General features: G+C 39.3%; 1 protein-coding gene across 1 annotated transcript; it reads left to right on the forward strand.

Annotated features, from left to right (window-relative positions):
• SLC37A1 (solute carrier family 37 (glucose-6-phosphate transporter), member 1) lies at positions 1-26,036 on the forward strand (the record flags this gene model as incomplete). Its single annotated transcript, XM_009875624.1, has 14 exons — positions 1-56; positions 1,709-1,790; positions 2,626-2,752; positions 4,588-4,666; positions 5,463-5,598; positions 7,121-7,197; positions 9,019-9,185; positions 9,878-9,915; positions 16,610-16,693; positions 20,607-20,738; positions 22,606-22,696; positions 24,363-24,425; positions 25,272-25,357; positions 25,988-26,036. Coding segments are annotated over exons 1-14 (1,267 nt in total), but the record flags the coding sequence as incomplete, so codon positions are not given.
• Between the last annotated feature and the right edge of the window lie 897 nt (positions 26,037-26,933).

The following is a 26,933-nucleotide window of genomic DNA, read 5'->3' on the forward strand; positions in this document are numbered from 1 at the left end:
ATGGCTCGGCTTCCTCCTGGGATTCACTTCATCACTTCATTTTCACGAGATCAGTGGTAAGTCTTTTGAAGTATGGTGGTGATCTTTGTTTGGGACAATGTGAGTTTGTATCTGGGGAAGGTGATACTGTTACCTTGATCTATTTTTGCCTTTTTGTTGCTTAATATACACAGCAAGAAAATATAGTCTGTTGTATGATAAATAAATACTACGTGCATTTAAAAAGTGAGATACTTTGCTGAGGGAACTCGGACAGATCCTTAGTAAAGTGTGCTGGGGAGTAAAGCCTTTTTTCTTTTTTTTGCAAGGTATGTATTTGAAGGGTTAAATTTCAGATTTTTATTTTCAAACCCTTAGATAGCTAATCTTGAACACCTCTTTCTTTTCTTAACCAGAAGTGTATTTCCTCCACCATTGTTTGATGTGTCATGTAGACTTAGAGAATTATAGTTTTAGTTCTTGCTACTGCATTTTAAAAAAAAAATTTAAAAAAGCCCCACGGAACAAAACCAAAAACTTCTTTGCTAAAGGAAAGCTAATTCTGGAAGTTGGATGGCATCAGCTCTTGTACTTTCCAAGGCAGAATACCGAGTCAATTGTGTATGAATAACAAACAAAATAACAAATGAAAGGCCAAGCACTTCCCATCTGAGCAATTTTACAACATGCTCTTTCTAATAGAGCAGCAAAGGACAGTTGTTTCAGTTTTAGCGCTTGTGAGGATATTTTCAGTTATGGGAGTGAATAACTCCGCTAGTGAATATGTTAGAACTATAAAAAAAGGCCCTTCTTATGTGGAAGGTTATAAGGAATAAAATTATTGAGAAAGGTTAATTTAAAAGTAGGGGCTCTAGTAGGCTGCATGGTGTCAGATCTTTTTATGTATATATGTACTTCTACTTACAGATGTTAATTTTAAGATCCAGGCTAGAAGGAGCCAGTGTATACACTCTGGTCTCCAGGTGTTGTTAGAAGCACAAATCCACAAAATGCCTTTTTAAACAGTTGAAATGTGCGGCAGGTAGGGAATAGAGTAGATCAAATTGTTACCTTTGTTTAACTTCCGCAGTAATGGGGAGTTTAGGATGCCCTTTTATTTCAGATGAGCTGCAGAGAAAGACCCAAGGATGTCAGTGAGGTACTAGGGAAAACTCCTTCCCGATCCCAGAGTTGGTTAATTGTGTTCGTGTGCTCCAGCTGACAGTACGTGCAGTCAGTGTCATTCCCCCGTCCATCTGTAGAAATATCTGATTTCTGTTACAGAGGAAGGCAAAAGTAAAGCAAAGTCCTAGAAGCAGTAAGGAAAGAAGTGACCCAAACCAACAACTCGCAGAGCCATCATTTATATCCTAATCATACTAGAAAACTGGATGAGATGGTGAAATGTGAAAATTGGTTATCAGTATGTTTACAGTTGAACTGCCTTTTAATAGCCCCCAAAGGAAGGTTGTGGACTTCTGAGCGCTGCCACGTCATCCTGCCCGTACACATGTGCTGCTGAGCTTCCTCCCAGTGCCAGATCAGAGCAGGTGTTGTAAAGCAGCATAACTGGTAGGGCGGTTGTTAAGGCTGTTGGAGAACATGAAAAAAGTTGACTTCCGCTATTCCAGGGTTACTAATGACTTGCGTAATGTTTTACATAACTTATTCAAATTTGCTTTCAGTGCTAAAATGCTCTTCATACATACTTTTTTTTTTTACATTATAGGTATAGAGCCTTCATTTTTTCTCTTACTTTCTTGTTGTATGCCAGCTTTCATTTATCAAGGAAACCTATTAGTATAGTTAAGGTAAGCAAATTTGTGTCCTTGTTTAAACATCCTTCTGTTCCCGTCAAACACGGAAGTAGTTGTCTTTTTCAGTATTTCCTTTTGTGAATTGCAATGTTGAACTTTAACTTGGAATGCTTTAAAAGATGAAAAACTGACAAAGCTAGTATTCGATGATATTTGCTTGATAAACTTTAGTGACACCACACCTAGAATATTGCACATATGTCTAATTGTTGGACTTAAGACTTGAAACACCTATACCTACATTTAACTCATGTGAATTAATCTATTTATAGATATTTAAGAGTTTACAGGTTGACGTTCATATGTTTGAGAGAAGTTGCTCGTAAATGATAAGTCAAATGTGATAAAATCCTACTGGCATTTACAAGACTGTTTCAAGCACTGTTGAGCATCATCGTCAAAGCTGTCTCTGCTGTTGGGACCGTGCTTCCAGTGAAACTGGTGGCAGACTATTGTCTGATTCTAGGTTTGTTAGTTTAATCTTCAGCCTATATCACTCGCCTAACTCAAAATCAAATCCTCCAGGGCTGTGTTTTATATAGCTGATGAGTTATGATGGGCAAAGTAGCTTGATATTAGTGAAGAATTTTGAAATGCTGCAGTGTCAAACACCAGTTCACTATAGGATGTTGTTTCTAACCGTGTAATAACTCTTTTGTTATAATGGTGGCTTCACCCAGCAAAATACCAAAGGATTAATAATGGTTAACAATTCCACTGATGTCACTGGGCTTGATGCAGCCACATATAGAGCTGGAATTGTTAAATTTGTTGCTGTAGGGGAATTTACAGTCACAAAAACTATTTTCAAATTTCCTCTCTGTGTCAGGGAGAGCTGCATAAGCATTGCGCTGCTTCACATGAAGTCGAACTCAACTCCTACAAAGAATATGCTGCCCAGGTGCAGCCTGTCAAGAAGCCATCTAATCTATCTCAGTGCGGTTGGGAACCATTTGGTAAGGGTTGTTTATTTTGTTTTTGGGGTTTTTTTCTTTGATAACAATGAGCTGGTATTTGTAATTAGATTATTTGCCTCTTGCTATTTCTTCTTCATGTGTGGAGAGATAAAGATGTGTATGGGAGAGAGGTGTTTTGTTTTCCACGTTCTCACTGATTTTTCAGAAGGAAGGTAAGTTGTGACTTACCTTATGAAGTCTCTCCTACTTTAAGTCACATAAATATCTGCCGTTATCTTACTTGTTATAGCCATGCGATGGTTTCAGTAGATCGCTTTTCAGTCAGAAATTGAGATTTGTCTTTAAATGTCTGTTAAGGAAGAAAAAGGATGAAGAACAGAACAAATCATTATAATTTTCTCCCATTTTAATTGCATGTTCAGCAATCATTTAAATGAAATTACTTGGTGTTTATCTAAATTGGAACTTTCCAGAATCCGTATTGGCCAGAAAGACTATTTTTCTCCTTGTTTAAATAGTGAAAAATGTGATACTTTACTGAAGAATGGTGTTTACAACTTACTGAGTGGCTTATGAACCTGCCCTTCTACTTAAATAGAAAACAGTATTTACCCACTTAAAATTAGATTTGAATTTAATAGGGATTTTGAATCATCCCTTGACACTTATATCACTACCAGGAGCATCAGTAAAGTAGAATAGTCCATTTTGTCAGTGTGCTGGTCCAGTCTGTCTAGCCATCCATTCTAATTATTCTTTAATTTAAAAAGTCCTACTCTCTACAAAGATAAAGACCTGAGCTCTGGGTTTTCTGGGGACAAAATTGTGTATTAACTGCCTGCTCCAAAGTAATCAGTCTATGAAATCATTTAGTCTTTCAAGTTTTGGAGTGTATTGAGATGGAGTTAAACGTGGTTGCTGTTTCTTGCCCCTGGACCAAGGGGAGACTGAGTTTGCTTGTCTGAAACACGTGTTAGCTTTTTTCATGGAGAACTTCTTGATCTCCAATGTCCTCCTTTCTCCATGACCACCCAGGTTATTGTGAAGCTGCCCCTATGGGGGTGATATTCTAGAGTTGGTCTTTCAGCTCTGTTTTCTAGGTAACCTAATTGCAAGCTGGCAATAACTCTGAAAAGAGGAATGCTCTAGTAACTGTGACTATTCTCAAATTGTGGGAATTGTGGCTCCTTGCGAATATGCAAACTGACTTTCTTGCTATGAGCTCAGGTCTCTTGAGACTAGGCTTGGTGTTGCCATCTGGGAGGAGTCCCTCCTGCCTGCGAGTCCCATTTAGTTACGATTGTGGTAATTTGCTATACAGAGGAGAAATCTGTTTTATTTTAAACAGGGCTTCTATCTCTGTGCCTTATAAGTGGTTGAAAAATGATACACAAAAGGCTTTAACCATTTAAAAATATGTATTTAGCTGATTCCTTAAAAGCCTGTGTGATGATGGATTTTTTTGTTTCAGTCATTTTGACTGTTAGGGTCTCACACATTTGCAGCACATATTTCCACTTTTAATAAAGTCTGTTAAAGTTCGAGTTTTCTTTTGTTTAGGGACCTATAAAAATGGCAAATTGTTAGCAATTGGGCTTTTTCTCCTACAAAATGCTGTTTTGAGTAAGGTGGCATTAAGAACGGGCCTACCAATACTTTCCTAATACGTTGCTGGCAAAAGGGTTGGTTGTAGAGGTTGTGGGATTTTTTTGTTAAATAAAATGTTTTGCAGAATGTATGCTTAAATCTAAAAGTGCCTGTTGAAAATGACGTGTCAGTGTATGTTTGCTAGTATTTTTCATGTAATAAGTAAAAATGGATGGGAAGTTATTGGTACATTTAAACTGATAACTTGCTTTGAAAATTATTCTTAGATAAGAACAACTACAAACAGTTACTGGGAGCACTGGATTACTCGTTTCTGTGTGCATATGCTGTTGGAATGTATTTAAGGTAAACCTTTCTGTTGGAAACCTGCTTTACTGTTTTCTGTTGATTTATGAGACTGTACTTCTGAAATACTGTCTGTTCCAGCTGTAAAGTTTCTGGTGAAGAGAGTTAGAAATTGATTGCTGAGGGGAAGATAAACCACATCATCCCAAGTCCCAAGTGGTATCGTAACTGCTGGCATAGAAAGCTTCTTACCTGCACCCACCCTGATTATCTTTTTGCAGGAATGAAAAAAATGTAGTTTGTCTTTTCTTCAGTGGAGTATGAAGAAATATGCTGGAATATACTTCCTTAAATTTTATCAGCCTCTTATTTGCACATGTAGACTGATTGTCCCGGCTTTCTCTATAGTCAAAGGGTAGAAGAAGACACCTCCTAAAAAAATCAAACTGATCATGGCTTAAAATTTGCAATGTTAACTTTTACTTGGAGGTGCTGCGTTTTATTGACTAAAATCAGAATCTTCATGACTAGAATCATTAGGAAAGGAGACAAGTATCATTTGGAAAATGTCTCTGTAAGTAAATGAATTCCAGTGTGCTCCAGGTGAGTATCTCCCTGAGATGGTTGTGCAGGTGTCAGTACTTGGTAATTAGTGAACATTAAATGTTTGTAGTTTTTTTTCTGTCAAGTGTTATAAATTGCTCATTTGCTGCTGTGAAGAAGAACAGCACTTGCACGTAAAGTTACTCCTCTGCCAGAATTAAACAATGTAAAATAGTCTTTATTCATGAAGATCTGGGGGTATGATCTCACTTTTTATTATTGACTTTCTTTTTATTTCCTTCCATGTTCCAAGTGGAATAATAGGAGAACGGCTGCCTATCCGCTACTATCTGACAGTCGGGATGCTTGCCAGTGGACTCTTCACTGCAATGTTTGGATTGGGTTATTTCTATAAAATACATAATCTGTGGTTTTACATAATGGCCCAGGTAGGCATGATGTTATTTAGATACACTGAGTTTCCATGGTGCTGTTTAGTGTTGTATTGGGGTTTTTTCAGTCCCAAACAGTGTTAGGTGGCTGGATGGGAGGAAGTAAATGCTGGCATATGTTGTTGATGATGACAGGCAGAATAGCCCCCGGTTTTATTTTTGAAAGATGTTATTTTAGTGGAAGAGATCTTTGAAAACAAATTAAAACGTTTCAGTCTGTGTCAAATCAGTGATCAAATCTTTGCAAGCTTTGATGTGGTTGAGTTTTAAAACAAAGGTATTTACTTCTGTCAGTCTGCCAAGACCTCAGTGATGCATCCTGGCTTCCTCTGCGGGAAAATTACGTTTGTACTGCTGCTGATGAATATTCTCCCACATTGGTGTAGCTGAGAACAGGCAGCTTCTGTAACGAGATTCATTGTGAGAGTTTTTTCCAGAGAGCTTGTAAATCTAATCAGGTGTCACAAAAATATTTACCACTGACCTAAAATGGAATTTAGGTCAGGACCAGGGTATGATTAGCACTTAGGAAGGCATTTTGGACAGGTCTGCACCTGCTTCCTTCGTGTTACTGCAGCAGCACTTTCACCGCTGGCACGTTTGCGTGACGTTGTGCAACGCAGCACGCAGTGACACTAACTTGGGCACTGCAAGAAGCTTTTATAACCATTTCATCAAGTCATGCATTTAACCATGTCACTGCCCTGGCACTCTTGGCTTGTGTTTTCCAAGACAGGAGCTGGCTCCTTTAGGGTTAAGACAATTGTCTCCACCGATGCTTCGCTGCTTGGTGTCACCGGCGAATCCTGTAATGCCGAGGGTGGTCGAACATGACCAAGCTGACTGGGTTTTGTTGGGCAGAGTGAGGTTGTTTCAGTGCATGTGCACATGCTCGCTGGGTGCGTAGATCATTGTACTGTGGTCTTTGTGTTAATGTGGGATTCTAGATGAGGAGCTTCTTAGGAGTCGAGGTGAGTTAGGATTATGATCTGTGCAACGTGGCAGCCGAAATAAGTTCTTACTTCGGCCTGAATATAGTAATTAAGTTTCTCAGTTTATTTGCAGGTACCCATTAAGCATTTTCAAGTCAGTGTTCAAAGTTACCCAGTCTTACCCAAAGTTTTCTTTTTTTTTTTCCACTCTGTTTCATTGCAAATGTGCTTTGCCCTGTAGTCAAATTGAGATAAATACTATGTTGCTGTTTGAGTGTGTGAAATTTATTTCTCTGTTCAGTTCAGTGCAATGTGATTTTTGGTAGGTGCGTGATTTGAATTACAGTCTTTTAGGTTCTGAATCGTAAAATAATTGGAGAGACATGGGTAGAGGGAAGAATCTCTGCACAACATTATAATTTGTTTACTCTTGGAAAAGAATGCTTTCAACACCCCCATACTAAATTTATAAATTCAAAGTATTTGTGTAGGCTTCCTTTTCCCAAAGCAGCACTCGGCAGAGATTGTGAAGGAACCTGAATTATTACAGGGAATGCTTATTTATTATTATTTTTATATGCTTTCAGATAGCTAATGGGTTGGTGCAAACTACTGGCTGGCCGAGTGTCGTTACATGTATTGGCAACTGGTTTGGAAAAGGAAGGTAAATAATACATAATCTAAAGTATCGGAAGTACAAGTCAGTACAATCTGGACTGTAATACTATAGTCAATTTAATTATCTTTCTTTTGCTTCAGTGTTTTCTGAGGGATGAAACAAGCAGTTAGGTAGATTTTTGAGAAGAATTTCCTTTGTTACACTGATTAGTTTATATCAGTTTGAAATATTCTCTTGCATGTCACAACAATGTTCTGTGGTAGCTCTTTAGTCTGATGTTTAGTTTTTCACATGAAATATTTCAGAATTGAACTAAGAATAAATGTTGCAAATATTAACAGTCTAAACCCACTTTTAATAAAGGCAGTTATGCCATCTTAATGTGGAATCTCTTTTTTCATTTGTGCTTCAGAGCAGTTGTCAGCATGTAACTCAGCATGTCTTTGACTTGTGCCTTTTTTTGTAACACACAGAAACTTGAAAACTTAAAAGAAAATACATATGGCAACTGATGTAACCTTTCTTTTTGTCACTTTAAATCATGCTAGGTGTTGGTGTTTTTTTTCCTTAATCCTGCATTGTGATCACTCATAACATTTATTTTGTCACATCATAGAGGAGTTTTCCATAAATTTTGCAAGAGTTGCATGCTAAATCCATTGTCTGTGTGATAATGGTTGATTCATGCCACATATAGTAATGCTACCGTAGTGTCATCCCTTGTAGGTACGTACCATTGAATGAACGTTATTATCAATTGGTTCAAGAGAAGGGAGTACAAAAATTAAGTGTATGCTTTCTATATAAAACCATGAGATGGTTAAGAAGGTGTAGGCTCAGACTGGTTTTCTATAGTCCCTGCATAGCCCCTTTTTGGTCAGTGTTACAAAATGCAGTGAATGCTAACTGTCATACAATAAATACTGAACAGAACTCGCGAGTCTGTGCAAAATACGTACGTTTATTCAGATTTTGCTGTGTGCAAAAGCAACAGCTTTTACTTTGTGAGGCTCCTTCTTGGACTGATACATCAGACTCTGGTTTGAATGTCAGTGATCTGGTTCTTGTATACATTTTGCTACAAATTCTGTGAAACATGAGCAGACCTCTTGGATCTTGTCTTCAGTCAAAGGAAAAGATTTGGTTTAGTTCAAATGAGGCTGCGCCAGGGAACCTCTTGCTGAAGGAAGTGCTGTTTTTCCTGTGACTTAGGAGGGGAAAAAGAAAACCTGCTAACTGTCATGACTTCAGAAGGATTTTTGTCATTTGCATTAGTTCAGCCATTGCTTTTCTACAGCTAATCTGGGATTTCCAGGCAGGCAGCAGTTTGATGTGTCTGTTAGATAACCTTACATAGGTCTTGTCTTCTACTAGTGCTTCGCAGGTCCAGAATGTGATCAGAAAATACTGAGTTTGCTCTGCCTATCCTGTACAGATTGTTTTCTTCTGCACGATAAGTCTAACATATCCTGAAATCATCAATTATCAACGCGATGCATTTGCGGGAGGACTTTCATTCCCAGAAGCATCAGATTTGGTGTGCACGTGCTATGCGATATCTATGTATTTGTTTTTATCAAAGAAACTCTATCCAGAAATTTACAAGCCTTAGTGGTGTCCTTCAATGCCATTAAATGCAGGATCAGTTCTGTCCTGCACAGAATGTTTACAGCACTTCCATTCAAGGTGCCTGAAGTTGCCAGATGAAAGATTGTAGGATAAAGAAGTGGTCAAAGAAGAGTAAGATTACAAATATTTCACTAATGGTGCAGATGAACAGTCATTTTTGATACACTTTTCTCAAGATAGTAGTCCTTATTTTTGGAATAATAATAAATGTTTCTGTTTTGTTTGTTTTAAATGCAGGAGAGGTTTGATCATGGGCATCTGGAATTCACACACTTCAGTGGGAAATATCTTGGGATCCTTAATTGCTGCTTATTGGGTGTCTACATGCTGGGGTCTCTCCTTTGTGATGCCTGGTGTTATCATTGCTGTGATGGGGATTGTTTGTTTCCTGTTTCTTATTGAACGTAAGTGCTTTAATGGGATAGAAATATGGAGGGCTTATGATGGGTGAAGAACACCTCTCTTTAAGCTAAATGACTCTGCAAAGTATATTCATCAAGCTGTGCCAATACTTGAAGAACTTCTTCCTGGAACGCTGGATGAAGAAGAATCTGTGTATGTGTAAAGAGTTTATATGCTCAGGCTCTGGCCTGTCTGAGAGAGTAACACTTCATAATTCCGTCCTCTGTCCTGTCATTAGTTCCCTGTCTTTCTAAATTGTTCAGGTGTGTCTTAGTAAAATGTCTCAACTGAATGTGCTACCACTCAACCTGTTCTGTGCTGTGAAATACAGAAGTCAGCTGATAATTTTTGATTTAAAATGATGAAATTCAAAAAGGAATGTCCCATCTTGTCCCTGCATAGACTCAGATATTAGTATGAATGTTTTATTTTACTGTAACTACCCTATCTCAGGAAGTAAAAAATTCTGCAGATCTAACTAGAATGTTGTAGTGAGCTGGACTCCCAGAACAGCCCTTAATGTGGTCAGAGGAGCACTCTGTTCTTTTTCTCTAAAGCTACGGTTAACACAGAAGTAGTCCTGGTAGAAGTGTGCATCTGTGCTGTTGGTCTATTGTCAGTAAATTATGCTGCTGCTGAGTGTTTTTAAGAGATACTCATTATGCTTGTTTTCACTATCAACTGTGTATTTCAGATCCTAAAGATGTAAGTTGCTCCTGCACACCATCCAGTGTAAGTGAATGCTTTTTCTATTTTGATTTTTGTTTCCTAATACATGTTTATTATGATAGTTCTGGAAATCAGGTAGTTTGCATGACCCTATTGTGCCAGACTGTTACAACTGTCCCTACGCTTGAGGGAATGATTGGTCTTCTGTGTTTTACTGTAAACCAGTAGCTTAGTTTCCGTCAAAGCAATGTGCATCAAGAGGTGGATGAGTTTTTAACTAAAGTTTTGGAATTACTTGATTTACTGTAGTTAGATCATTAAGTTTTCTTACTTTCCTCCAGTCTTCCTGGGCATCTTCAGAGCAATGATCTAACTACAGTAAATCAAGTAAGTTTTCTTACTTTCCTCCAGTCTTCCTGGGCATCTTCAGAGCATTTTTGTCTCCTGCAATTGCCTTCCGTGCTTACATATGACATGAGATAGCTGCCAGCCATATCCTGTGGAAGGTCTCACTGTTTGAGAACCCTGTATTTGGCATTGCAGAAAGAGCAAACAGCCCTTTTTCTGACATAGCATCAATGGACCATGCATCTGTGGGCTTGGGGATGGGAAGTAGGACCACATGGCTAGGGAAAAGAGAAGACAAGGGATGAATATTAAGCTGAGGTGAAGAGATTGGAGCAAATAGTCTGTGGTGATGAGTTTAGTCATGGTATAATATGGCCCTTAGCCAGAACTGACACTGATGAAGAACTGTGAAAAGGAGAGAGACATAACCTGTGCTTAGTGGTACGAGTCGCGTGACAAAGTTTTTGTGGTATCGTAGAATAATTTAGGTTGAAAGGGACAGGACCTCTGAACATTGTGTAGTTGTACCCACTGCTTGTAGTAGGTCTAAATTTGACATAAGTTCGTATTGCTTAGGACTTGCCTGTCAAATTTTGAAATCCTCAAGCATGATGAAGGTGCTGTTTATATGCAGATGGTTTATTTTATTGTTTTTTAAAAATAGTGACTTTTTAGAACACGTCAGTCATGTTCTCCTGGTATTAAGACAGTGGTCTTGCTATTGCCTGAGAACTTAGACTTTGAAGGTTTAAATTTTGGCAAGGTGGTGAACTTGACCAAACTGTAAATACACTGTCACACACACACACAAACTGTGGAATGCATACTGCTTGGATCACAAAGGAGAAAGCAACTCTTGACACGGTCTAGCATCAGAGATTGACTACTTAAGGCATTGTTGATGTGTGTGTGTGCACGCAAATGTCTATACTTCAGATTACTGAACATTGTGTGTACGTCCTTTTGTCATTGTGGCAGCAAAACTCAGAGCTTTTAAGATTGTTTCTAGAATACTTTCTCTCTTATCAGATTGTTGAAATGCTGTTTTAAAAGTAATTTGGAAGTGGTTAAGCTCTGGTAGTAAGATGTTTGACCAATGCTTTTGAAACAAATGTTCATGAGACGTTTTATGTACTCAGAATTAAGTTATGTAGAAATCCATGTCAATCGCAAAAAATACGTGCCTTAAAAAGCTTTAGCTGCTAGATGAGAAGATGTTTTCTTTCTTGCCTTTTGTAGCCATGACCCAAGAGGAGCAAGGTAATCCAAATGGAACAAGACAAAATAAAAAGCAAGGAAAGGGAACCAAAAAACAGAGCATTAGGAAGACCAGCTGTGTATAACTTGTCATAACAGAATGTCATTTGTGTCCTGGTTTCATTTAGGAGTGTGTTTGCAGATTCATCTCTGTTTCATGTTCCATAAGACTCTGGTACGTGCTTGTCTCTACTGTAACCAAAACCTAGAGCAGCATGTTGCTCCAGGCTCTTTCACCTTTGGCTCCCAAGAAGCTGTGCACAATTGGGTCTGCCACATTTTCAGCCAGTTCTTTGGAAGTATGGGGGGGAATTGGTGAAGAAGGTCTGAGGGTTTCCTATGTGTGAGGGCAAATTAAGGGCTGTTGGGAAAGTGTCAGAGGGCAGGTCTCAAGGGAATCTCAGATATGTTTTCCCATGCTAGAGGGTTATAGAATCATAAAATTGTTTATGTTGGAAAAGACCTTTGAGATTATCAAATCCAACCATTAATTTAGCAATGTCAGGTCCATCACTAAACCATGTCACTAAGCACCACAGCTACACATTTTCTTAATGCTTCCAGTGATGATGACTCAACTATTTCCATGGGCAGCCTGTTCCAGTGCTTGACAACCCTTTTGGTGAAGAAATTTGTCCAAATATCCAGTCTGAACCTCCACTGGCAAAACTTGAGGCTGTTTCCTCTTGTCCTGTTGCTTGTTACTTGAGAGAAAAGACTGACTCCCACCTTGCTACAATCTCCTTTCAGGTAGTTGTAGAGAGTGAGAAGGTCTCCCCTCATCCTCCTTTCCTCCAGGCTAAACAACCCCAGTTCCCTCAGCTGCTCTTCTTAAGACTTGTGCTTGTGTCCCTTCAGCAGCTTCACTGCCCTTCTCTAGACCCACCCCAGCACCTCAGCAGTGTCTTTGCTGTAGTGAGGGGCCCAAAACTGGACACAGGATTTGAGGTGTGGCCTCACCAGTGCCAAGTAGAGGGACAATCCCTTCTGTATTCCATCACTGCCCTGCTCCTGCTGGCCACACTATTCCTGATACAGGCCAGGATGTTGTTGGCTGCCTTGGCCACCTGGGCACACTGCTGGCTCATGTTCAGCCGGCTGGCGACCAGTACCTCCAGGTCTGTTTCCACTGGGCAGTTTCCAGCCACTCTTCCCCAGGCCTGTAGCGCTGCCTGGGGTTATTGTGACCCAAGTGCAGGACCCAGCACTTGGCCTTGTTGACCCTCATACAAGTGGCCTTGCTTCATCGATCCAGGCTGTCCAGGTCGCTCTGTAGAGCCTTCCTACCCTTGAGCAGATTGACACTCCTGCCCAGCTTAGTGTCCTCTGCAGATTTACTGGAAGTGTACTCAATCCCCTCATCCAGATCATTAATGAAGACATTAAACAGAACTGGCTCCAGCACTGAGTGCTGGGGAACACCACAGGTGACCAACCACCAGCTGGATTTAACTCCATTCACCACCACTCTTTGGGCCCCGCCACTCAGCCAGTTTTTCGCCCAGTGAAGAGTATGCCTGTCTAAGCTATTTCTTCAGGAGAATGGTGTGGTACATGGTGTCAAATGCTTTACTGAAGTTAAGGTAGACAACATCCACAGCCTTTTTCTCATCCATTAAGTGGGTCATCTTGTCACAGAAGGAGAACAGGTTAGCCAAGCAGAACTTGCCTTTCATAAATCCATCCATACAGAGATGATTGCTGTGGGTTTTTTCTTTTTTTTTTTCTTACAGCTTCCCCAGTAGTTTCAAAGAGATGGCTTTTCCAGTTTAAATACTCTCTTCTTGAATAGTAACTAAGGGAACTTTTCTAGTCTGTGTTATCTCTTCTTTACCAGTTAATGGGGTTTTTTTTCCTCATGTGAAGTGCTTCTGATAAAGCTTCTGAATACTTTTAAGGATCTGTGGAATTCCTATTCCTGGTAACTGTGAGATAAGGTGTGCTCACAATGCACTCTGAATTTTTCATTTAATTCTCTTTCGTTTCTTAAAGTAACTTGCATCAAGTAGGAGAATATTTTAAGTGATTCTTAGAGACCCCTAATAGGATGCATTTTTTTTTCCTTAGCTTTTATGTAGTTCAGAAATGTTCTCATGAACATTTCAGCTGCTGTTTATAATACCTAGAGCATAATGTTTACAGAATTTGCTGTTAAGCTCTACAGAAGTAAATGTTTGTTTGTTTCAAATACACTTTCACTGGAAAGCAGTTCCACGCAGTACATTGCTCACATGTCTCAAGAAGTTGATACTGAAAAAAATGACATCCAATTATCTACTTGTGATATTTTTTAACAAACGTTTAGTATTTTAGGATCCTTTTTCTGCTTCCATTTATGAACCTTTCACCCAGTCCCAGAAGAGGGCTACCATTTCACCAGACGCTCCAGGTGCATTTGACCTTCTATTTCCCTGGAAACGTTGCTCTCCAGAGCAGAAGGCATCGCTTCTTCCTTCCCTGTGCCATATATTCACATCTGTAAGTCTTGCAGAAGGTTTATAAAAGTGCTTCCCCATCTGCCTTCGACCCTTCTCAGATTAAGATTTGCCATTGTCTTGGGAAGCTGTGTGCTGTCTGTGATGCTCAAATACCTCTCTTCAGACCTGTGTGGTCTACAAAGTCCAAGGAATTCCAAATACTTTGTGAACAGGGATTGCAGTTTCTGTTTGCTGCAGAGAGGGTGGTATTCTGACTTAAGGATATTACCGAGGTAAGAATAGAAGTTCAAGAGGATGTACAAATGCAGATGTGGGAATGACAGTGTGATTGTAAAGAAAACCAATTGCTAATTGAAGGAAGGTTCATGTAGTAAAATAGTGTTATTACTGGGAACAAGAAAAATCAGCTGTGTTACTGACAGGCATAAAATGCTGCCTGCCTTTTTTTGCTTGTTCATTTCTTTTGACAACTAAAGCAACCTGTGTGGTTTTTTCAAATAGTTCAAAATGTTTTTCTGAAGACATTAAATACAGACACTTGCTTTGCTCATGAGGCTATAGTAGGTCTCTTTGGACAGATGCCTTGGTTGGCTGCAGGCAGCTCTGCCAGCTGGTGCCAAAAAGCTGAACTTCATTGTGTAAGAATAAGTCCAGTTAATTTTAAGCACTACTAAAATAAATGCTTAACATTAAGGGAAGCACTTCGGGTAGATTTCTAGGTCAGATTCACCTCAGTGTGATATTACTACCTTGGATGAATTTGGTCTACTGTTTATTTGCAGCATGATCGTGAGCCCACTATTTCTACAGAGTTTGTAGTGGTGAGTAATCTGATTTCACAGAGTTGTCCAGAAGCACAGAGAGAAAGCCAGGCACGGAGTCTTGAATGTGCAGTTCTTACTCTTTATTCACTGATTCCTTACTTCATTTGCTTGCATTCACTTTGACTCCAATTTATGAATCTGAAGTTTAGTTCAAAACAAATGTTCGAGTACTTGTAAGTATTTGAGTATTATGGAATGTTTTAATATGCTAGCATTGGGGGCTTAATCTGTGACTTTCCAAAAGGCTATAGCTGGGACAAATACGTGCCGAAGTCAGTATGCTTTATTAACCATTGGTGCACTCCCATAATGGAAGTTAAAGAATAGATTTAACAGTGTTTAGGAGATGTGATGACTTAAAACTGTTTTCATTGCTTCTTGTCTTTTCTTCTTGTACCTTTATTTTTTTCGTAGGTAAACATGTTAGTTGCAGCATGTTTGTACAGTCCTGTCTTTGTGTTCCAAAAACTTTCTTTAACCTGACTTGGCATTTCTAGGAAACTTAGCTTTCTTTATCTCCTGTGGCAAAGTGCTTGTGCATTCAAAAGATAGCAGGCTGCAGTTTTTATCTTCTGAAAAGAAGTCTAAGTATGAAATGTGCAGCCTCTCAGTCTAGTCGTTTTCCCCAGACGCTTCCTCCTTACCACATCTTGGTTTTAACAGTCACATGAAAGTCATTTCTTCTACTTATAGATGACTTGTCTCTAGATAATGGATTGTCTTCTTCAGGTTATTCTAAATCACTTTTTTTGACAAGAGCCTAATTTTCTCTAAGATAAAATTTAAAAATCTGTTTTATCTGACCCTGGGGGATTGAATGTTATTTGTTTATTCTGGGGAATGTGTGCCCAAGATTGCTTGCAGCTCAGCTCTGCACTGAGAGGCAAAAATACTTCAGTTTATCCTCAGAAATTTATTGCTGCCTTAGAAGGATTTGGTTGATAAATGGAAGTTTTTCTAAAGAATACTGCAGTGCATATCCTTGTATGTTCGCTGGGGAAGAATTACCTAGTGATTAATTTTGAATTAAAATGTTTGATGAGGATGGACATTCTTTTGTTAGTTGTGATGGTGGATTTTGGGGGTTTTGTTTGGTGCTGGGTTTGGTGTTTTTTGTTTGATTTTTGTGGTATTTGGTTTGCTGTTTGGTTTTTGGTGTGGTGTTTTTTTTTTATTGTGAGATCCGTAGTGTAATTAGACACTTAAATATCTCATTCCTGAGAAATGCACAGTGCCTCTTGGGGTCTTAGCAATACCTGACTGCAAACCTACTTTGAATCTGTTTGTTGACAAACCTTAATGTCCCTGGTAAATCTTTCCAGAGCGAGGATCTCAGAATGCTGTTTTCTAATGAATGAAATTTTTATGTGAACTGATAAGTAATGCACTTGTTAATAAGTATAAAAATCAGGTCTATCTAGGATCTAAAATATAGCTTGTTGCCCGATTTCTGTGCTGAGCATGCTGGAGATGCTCAAACTGTTTATTAGTCCTCCTGCCCATAAGAGCACAGATGATTTCTGGGTTAGCAGAGTATAGTGAGCATAAACTAAAGAGATAGAAATTTATCTTAAAGAGAGAGAAGTGAAAAATTACGGTTTTCCGGAAACAAATCAACTTCTGTAGTTGCTGCTAGGATTGCATACTGCTTCTATTTAAACAGTTTGAAGTTAGCCCTCAGATAAATTTGTGATTGAATTTTATGTATATTGTCATAGGTCTGCATAAGAACTTTTAAAACCCCAAGTACACGGTCATTAAGTTAAAGATGCTCCATTTGCAGTTATATTGATGTTACAATGCACAAAGACTGTTGTTGCAGAGAAATTATTAACACTAGTGTAGTCAGCAAGTATCTTGCAACAAGCATGGAGGTGTTTTGTTTTTCAGAGTTCCAAAACCTTCCTGAATGGTGCCTCTCGATTCAGAGTCCAGATGCCAACCTTAAACGCTAAGGAGACCAGCAAACCTCAGGTAAAATGTAACATGCTATTGTAAAATAGAATAGAAGACTTACTAAAGCTCATATGGAATATTTACAGTAGATTTGCTGTTGTTAAAGATTACTTTTCCTTTTACGATGCTGAAATCTACTTCCATCTTCACAGACAAATGTAATTTCAGATGAAGGAACTAAGCATTATCTCATGTAATTACTGCAAACCATACTGAATAAGACAGTATGTTTACTCAATTGGTCTTCTCTTGTGATCTTCATTCAATTGCAGCAAAAGTAATGCGCTGCAAAATATTTTAATGATGCCTCATTTGAAATCTTTCAACTACTTACATCACATTTGTCCTGTCCTTGCAGTCTCACTTCTCTCCCTTTTTAAGCTAATAGACGTACGTACTTAGGAGATGGAGAGTTCTAAATATGAGCAGTTATTCATAGAAATCTTGATTTAAATTTGTAACCGTAAGTGCTGGTAATTCTCACCAGAAACCAAATTCTGGATTTGCTCATTTGGGAGCAAAAAGACATTTTATCTTGTGATGAGGAATATTAGCTGAAAATTTTCATTGGAAATTTTGGATTTGTATTCTGTACACTTAACGCATCATATCCTGAGATATGAACTTCTTTCAGAGTTTTACAGAAGATGGAAACTTCCTGTTCTTTTCATCCGTTGCCCATAGAATAATAATCAGCATTCACAGGGTGTACTAATCAGTGTTGATAAAAACGTTTTGAAATTTTTGCTAAGAAACCACTTTGCTCATAATTTTGATCTGACTAGCATAAACCCCTTCTGTACTGACTATATTTATGTTCATTTTGGGCTGCCCAAAACCAGTCTTGAACCCAGAAACCAGTCAGCAATATTACTTTGCAACCAGTCAGGACATAAGCGAGGGAGATGTAAGAATATCGACACGTGTCTTTAGACAACTGAAGAAGACAGGGATAAAATATAGTCAGATTAGTAGCCCAAGATTTCTCTTTGAGCTCTGCTAGTACCACTTCTCCTGCGCTAAGAGTCTGTGTAGCAAGTGGGTGAGGAAAACGTACCCCCTCTCACGCTGACTGGTGCTCCCCTGTGAGCAGGTCAGAGAGAAAACACGTGCAGCAAAGCATGAGGGCACCCGCTGGTGATCCTGGCAATATTCTTCCCCACCGCCAGCTGAGTTATATGTTTGTAATATGAGGTCCTAACAAGGTTTAAGAAGAAGTTAAGAACAAATTAAAAATCCTTATTTGTTGCTGTTTGGACCTCCTGATTTTCTTCCAGTGACGGAAGTTTAATCTTTTGGCTGTCAAAAAGCACAGAATCGCACAGAGTTGTTGAGGCTGGAAAAGACTTCTGACCCAACACCACCACATGACCTAGACCAGGGCGCTAAGTGCCTCATCCAGCCTCTCCTTAAACACCTCCAGGGACGGTGACTCCACCACTGCCCTGGGCAGTGCATCCCAGTGCCTGAGCACCTTCTCTGTGAGGAGGGCCTTCCTGAGATCCAACCTAAACCTCCACTGATGCAGTTTCAGGCCGTGCCCTCTCATCCTGTCACTGGTTGCCCAGGAGAAGAGCCTGACCCCCACCTGACTTCACCCTCCCTTCAGGTAGTTGTGGAGAGTGATCAGGTCCCCCCTGAGTCTCCTCTTCTCCAGGCAGGGTTGATCTTTTCTTTTTACAGCAGTTGTGTTGCAGTTACACTGAACTCATTATTCCAGTCAACTTTTGTGCCTGTACAAACAGCAGATGTTTTGCATTTATGAGTTGATCTTCTCCAAGCACACTGGAGTAGCAGCTTTTACGGATTTTTTTTTTTTTCCTTGACCTCTTCAATTACTGGAAAAAGAAAGCAAATATTCAGGATATGCAGTGATTGAAAGAAGAATCTGGTTTTGGCTGTGTGACCTGAATAGCTCTGTGTGTTCGTTACTGCTTATGTAAGGTTGGCCTCTTAAAAATTGCACGAAATTGAGGGATAATGAATCCTTCCCCAGAGATGAAGAGTGTGCCATATGCTGAATCACACTCTGTGATAGACTGGCAAGGCTAAACATTGTTATCTCTGCCAAGCAGAAACTGCTGGTTTTGTTTATCATTTAGCTACGTGCAGCATAAAAATCCCATATTGTTGGTAAAAATTTCCAGCATGAGTTGCTGAATAAGTTATTTGGACCTTGGTTACTTGCACTTCAATATTTAACTCACTCTTCTTAAATAGACTTAGAGCCACCTGTCTGAGGAGTGAGCAGCTTTACCTCAGGCAATCTTGGCTGTGTTTGCTTTGCAAATTGTGCAAGAGATACACACTCAAGACACTATGCAGAAATGTCTTCCATTTAATCCAGTGGGGAACTTCCCTGCTTAAGCCCTTCTTTTTCCTCTTTCTCTCTTTTTTTTTTTTTTTTTTAATTTGGAAGTGCTAACAGCTAATGGTTTGAATTACTACTGTTGGAATAGTTCAAGTTGTGAAGTTGCTCCAGTAATTCAGAAGATAAACATTTATGATGATGGTGGGTGACTCAGGTTTACAGTGCAGTGTCAGAGGTCCCTAAATGTTTTTCTTGTCTTGTGTTTCCTCAGGGTGTCAGGGTTTCCCATAAATCTTGCATCCTATCTGTACAAACATTTTGGATGCTGTGTGGTAGATTCTATTATTATTGTGTCTGGGCTCCAGTGCCCAGATGGTTCCCCAGTGTCTTCTCCTAAATGAAGTTCTTTAAAAACAGAAGTTATTTTTACACTGCGTGTAAAATAGCAGAACTGAATTTGTCCAGCACTTGATTTTATTTTTTTTTCTTTTTCCTCCATCAGCTTACCAGATAGTAATCAGAAAGTTTTAATCTTTGTGCTAACTACAGGAAATTGAATAGCTTGCTGTTTTATCCTTGCTAACCTACAGCCAAATATATATTTGAGGCTTAATTCTTCACTAAGGCTTTATTCAAATGCACAAAAAAATTGCAGAAAGAAGACAATATGTAGAATATATCCATAGGTAGTAAAAGTACACTGCTAGGCAAACTTCTCAGTGAGCAAGTGAAAGTGAGGATAGCTACATCCGTTCCTTTTTCTGAGGTGGAGAAGTACTGAGGACTATTTACAGCTGACATTTCTTTTTCTATGTACAGCTGCATGATGTAAATTTCCTATTCTATTCTGAGAGTTTACTTCAGTATGGTAGATGGATAAAAATAACAAAATATGCTCATGGCTAGACTGGGATCACTTGTTACTGTTGAGTGATAACTTGCTCCTGAAATATTCTTAGCAGCCGGTGGAATTAATAGAGTAAAATCCTTCCTAGTGCTAGAAAAGAACTCAGAATTCACAACTTAGGTTACATTGGCAAACTCCAGGCTTTTAAAATCTGTGGATTGCAATGCTCAAATGAAACAGATGTGAAAAAATAAGTGATTGCTTAGCATAAAACATTCAGTATCCATAATTCAACTGGAAAGATGGCCTGTATATAAATGTTACAGAGTCTGAAAAATGGACTTAATATTTTTACAGAAAGAAGATAATACATGCTTTTATATAGAAACATATTGTACTCAATGGATTGATTGCAACTTTTATGTAGACCACATTTATGTAGTGGGGTAGGGGAAGACTGGAAGGTGTTTTATTTCACTGAATTGTGTTTTTTGCAACTTGAAATTGTTCCACGGTAGAACAGAAACTCAATTCCATAATGGAGTGTATGCACGCAAACATAAGCCGGACTTGTTCTACCTGATATTCTGTTTATAAGCTTTACTTTATATACTCAATATATCCAGTTCAAGGGATTTTTAAAACCTGTAACTTTCTGTAATAAATTAAAAAAATAATTATCTATTTTATTTTGGAATTATTTGATTCCTTGATATGTGTTTTGATGTGCTGTTCCTTTCTTTTTCATATGGTGTTGGGAGATGAAATTGCAGGATCCAGAGATGGAGCATTTGCTTACTGACAGTGAAAATTGCAGTGTGACACTGAGCTCCAGCGTTGTGGTCCCGGGGGAAGGTAGACACGGGACATCAGCCATCAGCTTCTTGGGGGCCTTGCGAATACCTGTGAGTACATGTGCTTCTTGCCTGTTCCTCTAAGAGCTAAGGTTTGCCTCAGAATTCACATCTCTATGAAGTTCTAGGTGGAGTGGTTGATGATTGATAACTTTGCATCACAAGCTTTGATTGGCAGCTCTGGTGTATGTAGGCTAAAGCAGATTCTGAGAAACAAGGCAAAGTGTGCCCCTGTCAGAGAAGGGATGGAAGTTCACACACAGGTACTTTCTTCCCAGTTGCCAGTAAGCAGGTGGCAGAAGCTTACTGGTTGCATCTTGGCAACTAGAAGCACCTAGGCTCCAGTACCTGTATAAATGCCTTGGTTTTGATTTTTTTTTTTCTTTTTACCTCCTTATAACAAATACTAAAACAATCTATAAGGTAAAATGCATTTTTTGCCTCAATCTTTAATAATACTGATAAACCTTGGGCTGCCTGGTCCCCTGAGTCGAAGGACCACAAGTGTGGGAACGGTGACTTTACGTCTGCGGCCTCTGAGATCGTAAGGGACCAGCTGGATCAGCTGAGTGTTCACAAACCCGTGGGTCCTGGTGGGATTCATCCAGGAGTACTGAAGGAGGTAGCAGACCCCTTTCAATCATCCTTGGGATTCTGGGAAGGTCCTTGCTGACTAGAATTTGGCTGGTGTTCTTCCAGCCTACAAAAAGGGAAGACCCAGGGAGCTACGGAGCTGTTAGTCTAACCTCAGTTCCTGGAAAAAATATGGAGGAGATTATACTGGTCACTGCTGAAAGGTGTTTAAAGAACAATGCAGTCATTGGGCACAGTCAACATGGGTTCACAAAGGTAAAGTCTGTTTAACTTATTGGATGTCCTTATATGACAAGGTCACCCACCCAGTGGGCGAAGGGAAGGCAGTGAATGTAGTTTTTTTCTGGATTTTAGTAAGGCTTTTGCTACTGTCCCTTCAGTGGGATGCCCAAGTAGAATTATATGCAAAATGATTTGGACAACATGTAAAGGTAAGGGAAAAAAATCCCCAGCATCCAACCACTGTATTCCTGCATATCATCTTATTCTGTCCAGACTGGTCTTCTGTCTCAACTGGTTTTCTGTGGCAAAGTGGAAGTAATGAGTAGAAATATTGCTGTGGCTGCCACCTGGAATCTCTGCAACTCAGTGGTATTTTTCCTGCCTGTTGTTGGGAAGGGTCACAGCTGTATGCAAAATAGAGCCAGCTGTGTATGTGTGTTGTCTGAACAGATAACTGCAAAATCAGGGATTTAAGAAATCAGATTTCAAACAAAAGAATATCAGATGATGAGGACCATAAAGATAGGTTAATTGGGCAGTTTAGTTGCAACTCTGTGCAGTGAGTATATTTTTCATGTGCTCTGCAGGAAAGAAGATTAAACAAATTAGTATTTTAAATGGGCATATACCCTGTCTGCAGCATGCTCTTGCCACTTACTCATTTGAACTGTCATACTTATTTACTGGCTTTTTGTAAAGGCTTGAACGATAAGGTAGAAATCTTGAACCCATCTAAAGAATACAAAAATATGCTAATTTCTCTGGAATGCACTCCAAACCTGCTATAATACTACATAAAAACTCTTTACATGAGGAAACTAAGTGATGCAGATTTCCCAAACAGTGTCAAAATCTTTCCTGTTTATTTTAGTTTTCTCTCTTTGGTCAAGTCAGTACAATTAAGAGAAGAGAAGACATGTAAGTAAAATACCACAGTCTGCTCTGATTGTAAGCTTTGTGCTCTCGGGGGAAGAATGCTTCTTGGAAATTCTTAAGATAACAAGAAAAGCCTAAATGCTTCTTGGAAACCATTTTCATAATTGTCTTTTGACAAAGGCTGAATTTGGTTTCAGATACTAACTTCTTTTCTTTATTCTCTCAGGGAGTCATAGAGTTCTCACTCTGTCTTCTGTTTGCAAAGCTGGTGAGCTATACTTTCCTCTTCTGGCTCCCCCTGTATATCACAAATGTAGGTAAGTATCATAGTAAAGAGATACAGAATTATGACTATGAAATGTCTGGAAATACAAGCTTCAAATAAATAATAAAATAAGCATTATTGATTCTGAAACAGGCTGTCTTTGCTACAGTAGCAGGAGAGTTGTAAGACACCAACTAACAGATTTCTCGTATTTTTAAATCAGTACTATGAGAGGGCATTTTCAAAGCAAACTAAAAAAAAAAATCTATCCTCTCTTCAGTAATTCCATGCATAAATACTGTATTTGGCTCTTACCAATCAAAAAAGTTTACTTTATTAGAAAGTTTTTATGTGATTGAAGTACCTTATTAAAATGCATACAAAAAAAATGAAGTGAGCTTCTTTATGTGCTCTGTATTGCTGTTTTGTTTTGTGCTGTAGAGTGCAGAGAAAGGAGCCCTCCCTAGCCCGAAAAATTCTTGTTCCTGGGAGCCATAGTATGACCTTTAAACTCCCAACTGAAAAAAAAAACTGTTATGGACAAGTATGTCAGTAACAACCAGCAGAGACAGACAGGTTGAACACCCTATGAAAACATATCGAGCTGCAGGTCCTGTAGCTCAAGGCTATTGTGTAGGAACTCCAAATAACCAGTGCTCCTGCAGGACTGGGTAACTTGAAAGCAGCGGGCTTGTAATAGGAAGCTGAATGATATTTACCACCAAACTGCCACCTGTGCTGTGGCAGATGTTGGTGAGGTTACGGTAGTGCCACTGCCACCACTGTTTTAGCACTTACTACTCTTTCAAATGTATTTTAGAGGCTTTAAAAAAAATACTGAAGAGGTTTAGAAATTCAGCTCCTTCTGAAACTTCACACTTAATATAATACAACTGGGTTGCCCAGCTTCTCGTGTACTCTTGGAAATCTGACCCCACAGGGCATTAGTAACTACATTAGTCTATATGTAGGTGGGTGCAAACAGTGCTCCTTGCTGCCCGTGGCAAACAGTGGAGTTGAGGAAATCACTCTCGCTTTGCAGTCCCTGATAAACTGCACAGCACATGTTGTGCCAAGCAGGGCGGCCAGATGCAACTAAATGATGAATATTACTGGTCACATGATAGAGGCCTCCATGATGAAGGTCTATAAAGTGATCCCCACCTGGGGAGGCCTTGCTGCAGCTCTTCAGTACTTAAAGGGGGCTTATAAGAAAAATGGGGACAGACTTTTTAGCAGTTTGTGTTGTGATAGGACATGGGGTAATGGTTTTAAACTAAAAGAAGGTAGATTTAGGCTAGATATAAGGATGAAATGTTTTATGATGAGGATGCCGGAACAAGTTGCCCAGAGAGACAGTAGATTCCCCATCCCTGGAAGCACTGAAGATCAGGTTGAGTGTCTCTCTGAGAAACCTGGTCAAGTTGAAGATACCCCTGCTCCTTGCAGGGGCGTTGCATTAAACAACCTTTAAAAGTCCCTTCCACACCATTCTATGATTGTTGAAGTGAGAAAATTTCTGTGAGTGTAATTTCGTTGAAAAGACTGTATCCATGAATACCCAGATGTGATTTGTCTTTATACAATGACACCTTATGGTAGCTTGTGAATAAATAGTAGTGCTGTCAGATGCCTTTACCCTAGCATGACAACACTATGGTGAGATTTCTCTCTTTTATAATCTGGAAATGAGACAATTGTTTTACTTCTCTTACCAGAGCATCTTGATGCCAAAAGAGCTGGGGACCTTTCTACACTGTTTGATGTGGGTGGAATCTTTGGTAAGTTTTAAGATTAATATTTCATCCTTAATCACACCAGTTTAGGAAAAGCTGTGGTACACAGAGTTTACATATGTTATTATTCCTTGTGCCTTATGTCTACTGAAGAAGAATGGTAGTAAGCTGAGAGCTAGGATGGACTTTGAAAACCTGGCAAAGTATCTTCAGACTGAACAAATCATGTAGCAAATGAAATTGTCCAGCACAGATTGTAGGAGTGAAACGTTATGGAATCTTTTAGCTCCATCAGCTCTGGCCCAGGTGTCTTGGTAACTCCAACTAATCAAAATATTTTTCTTTTGTCACTCTGACATAACAGAACCATCCCAGCTTGTACAGTGGTGTATTTTTAATGGGTACAGAGGTGAATGGCCACAGGTGTTTTGTGTTCTTTTATTTTTTTTCTTGCATGAGGAGCTAAGAGACCAGTGAGTATCTGGGCACAGCTGAGTTCCAGAGTGCCAGCAGTGGGGCCATATGGCACCTAGTGAAAAGGCTTTTTGCATTCAAAAGCAGTAGAACAATGATTTTTTAAAATATTTCTTGCATCTCTTCCACTCCCACCTCTGTCATCTTGGATATTTGCTTGGAATAAACAATGAAGAAGAACAACCATCTGCCTCTGTTATCTTCCAAGTCAAAACCAGTTGGGTTAGTAAGGATATCTCTAAGTGCAAATTATGTTGTCAGTCACATGCTCTGTGCTGCTGTGTATAACTGTACGTTAAAAGTCATATTGTATTGTTTTAATCTGGATTACGGTTTCAGTGAAATCGGTTAAATATAACTGATGTCTTGTGTAAAACGTTCAGAGTGTTTTCCTCACATACCTGTGTCTTCTTTCAGGTGGAATTTTGGCAGGCCTCATTTCAGACAGGCTGGAGAAGAGGGCATCAACCTGTGGAATGATGTTATTGCTTGCAGCACCCACAGTAAGAGTTTTTCTCTCTCTTGCAGCTGTGACTTTGACGGCATTTCAAGATCTGCAGACAGCATCTCCTAACTTGGATATAAAGAGTTCAGGCCAGGTTAAAAGCTGACATGAAATGTTGAGCATGTGAGCAAGTACAGACTTTGGGGCTGCCTTTACTAAACAAGTCCAATGTATTGCTTGTTATAGAATTTTATGGAAAGTTTTTCACTTTCTTGCAGAATTTGATGTTCAGTTCTTAACCAGAATTTTATGTGCTCAGAGGCTAAAATTTCTGTGCTGTAGCTGTTGAAAAACTGTCAGTTGGACATATGAGATGCATTTTTCTTTGGTTCTTTTGTGAACAGTGTTCTGTCCTGTCCTGAACCTTGCAATTTGAGAATTTAAAGTTGAGTGGTCTCCTAACATAGCCCTTTCTTCTGAGAGGACATACTGGGGGTTAGGAGCATACCTCTTGTCTCCCTCCTGTGTCCAAACAAACAATAATTTTGCTGTGGTCTGAAAGGGTTTAGTAAACCCTAGAACTGACCTTCACATAATACCAGCTAAGGTAATTAACATGGAGAAAATGGGTATCCTAGGGTTAGTCCATGTGCTGGTATTCAACATGTTTGGGTTTTTGTCTTCACAGTTATACATGTTCTCTGCAGTCAGTAAAATGGGCCTTGAGGCTACTGTAGGTGAGTATTTTAAAATTATTTTCTGCCTGGCTTTCTGTGAGCTTTTCATTTGTGATCCTTTGCTCCTTTTCTTTTGTCCCATTTTTATTTTTCCTGAGAGGAGGAAGTATTTAATCAAATTCCCTCAACTTTGCCTTGCAGGCTTTTTATAGGGTAAGGAACAGGGAGGCTAGGAAATGAGTAAAGGGTGGCATGAGAACAGTGATTTAGTGAATATCATCAGTCCTTTTTTTTTTTTTTTTGGAGATTATTGTGTCAGCACAAGCTTTTTTATATTTCCTATGCCAAACGTCGGAGATGTTTAAAGGCTACTTGTAGTACTTTGGACAGCAGCATTAACTTTACTTGTATAGGCTGAATCCACTTGTGACTTTATCTGTTATTTCAAAACAGAAGTTGAAACACAAGTGTTCACAGTTGTATCTGGCCTACCTACAGGCCTTATTAAGGTTTAAGGCCCTCTGGTGCTTAGTGCTGTATAAGCAGAGAAAGGGCTTAGGGATGGATCCTGTGAGCATCCCCTGCTCTTGACATGAGTTTGGTCAGATTTCCCCCTTTCTCTGACCTACCAGGATCAATAAAGGCCTTGGGAAGTGCCTTTTGACTCAGCCCCATCTCCTGTTTTATTTGAGAATTCATGTTGTGGAGTAAGCATTGAAAGGGGTTGGGAATGCATGTTGCTTTTCCTCCTTTCTCAATTCTGTAGTGGGGTAAGGGGAACCAAGGAAGGGTTATTTCTGGCAATTCTATGATTCTATGATTCTGTATCTGATGGTGTGTAATCACCCAGTGGCTATTCTAGCTGGACATTCAGCAATTCGACTAGAATCATAGAATAATTCAGGTTGGAAAAGACCCTTGGAATAATTAAGTCCAACCATTAACCCTACACTACAA

Source organism: Apaloderma vittatum, unplaced genomic scaffold (genome assembly GCF_000703405.1).
Source record: "Apaloderma vittatum isolate BGI_N311 unplaced genomic scaffold, ASM70340v1 scaffold21368, whole genome shotgun sequence".
NCBI lineage: Eukaryota > Metazoa > Chordata > Aves > Trogoniformes > Trogonidae > Apaloderma > Apaloderma vittatum.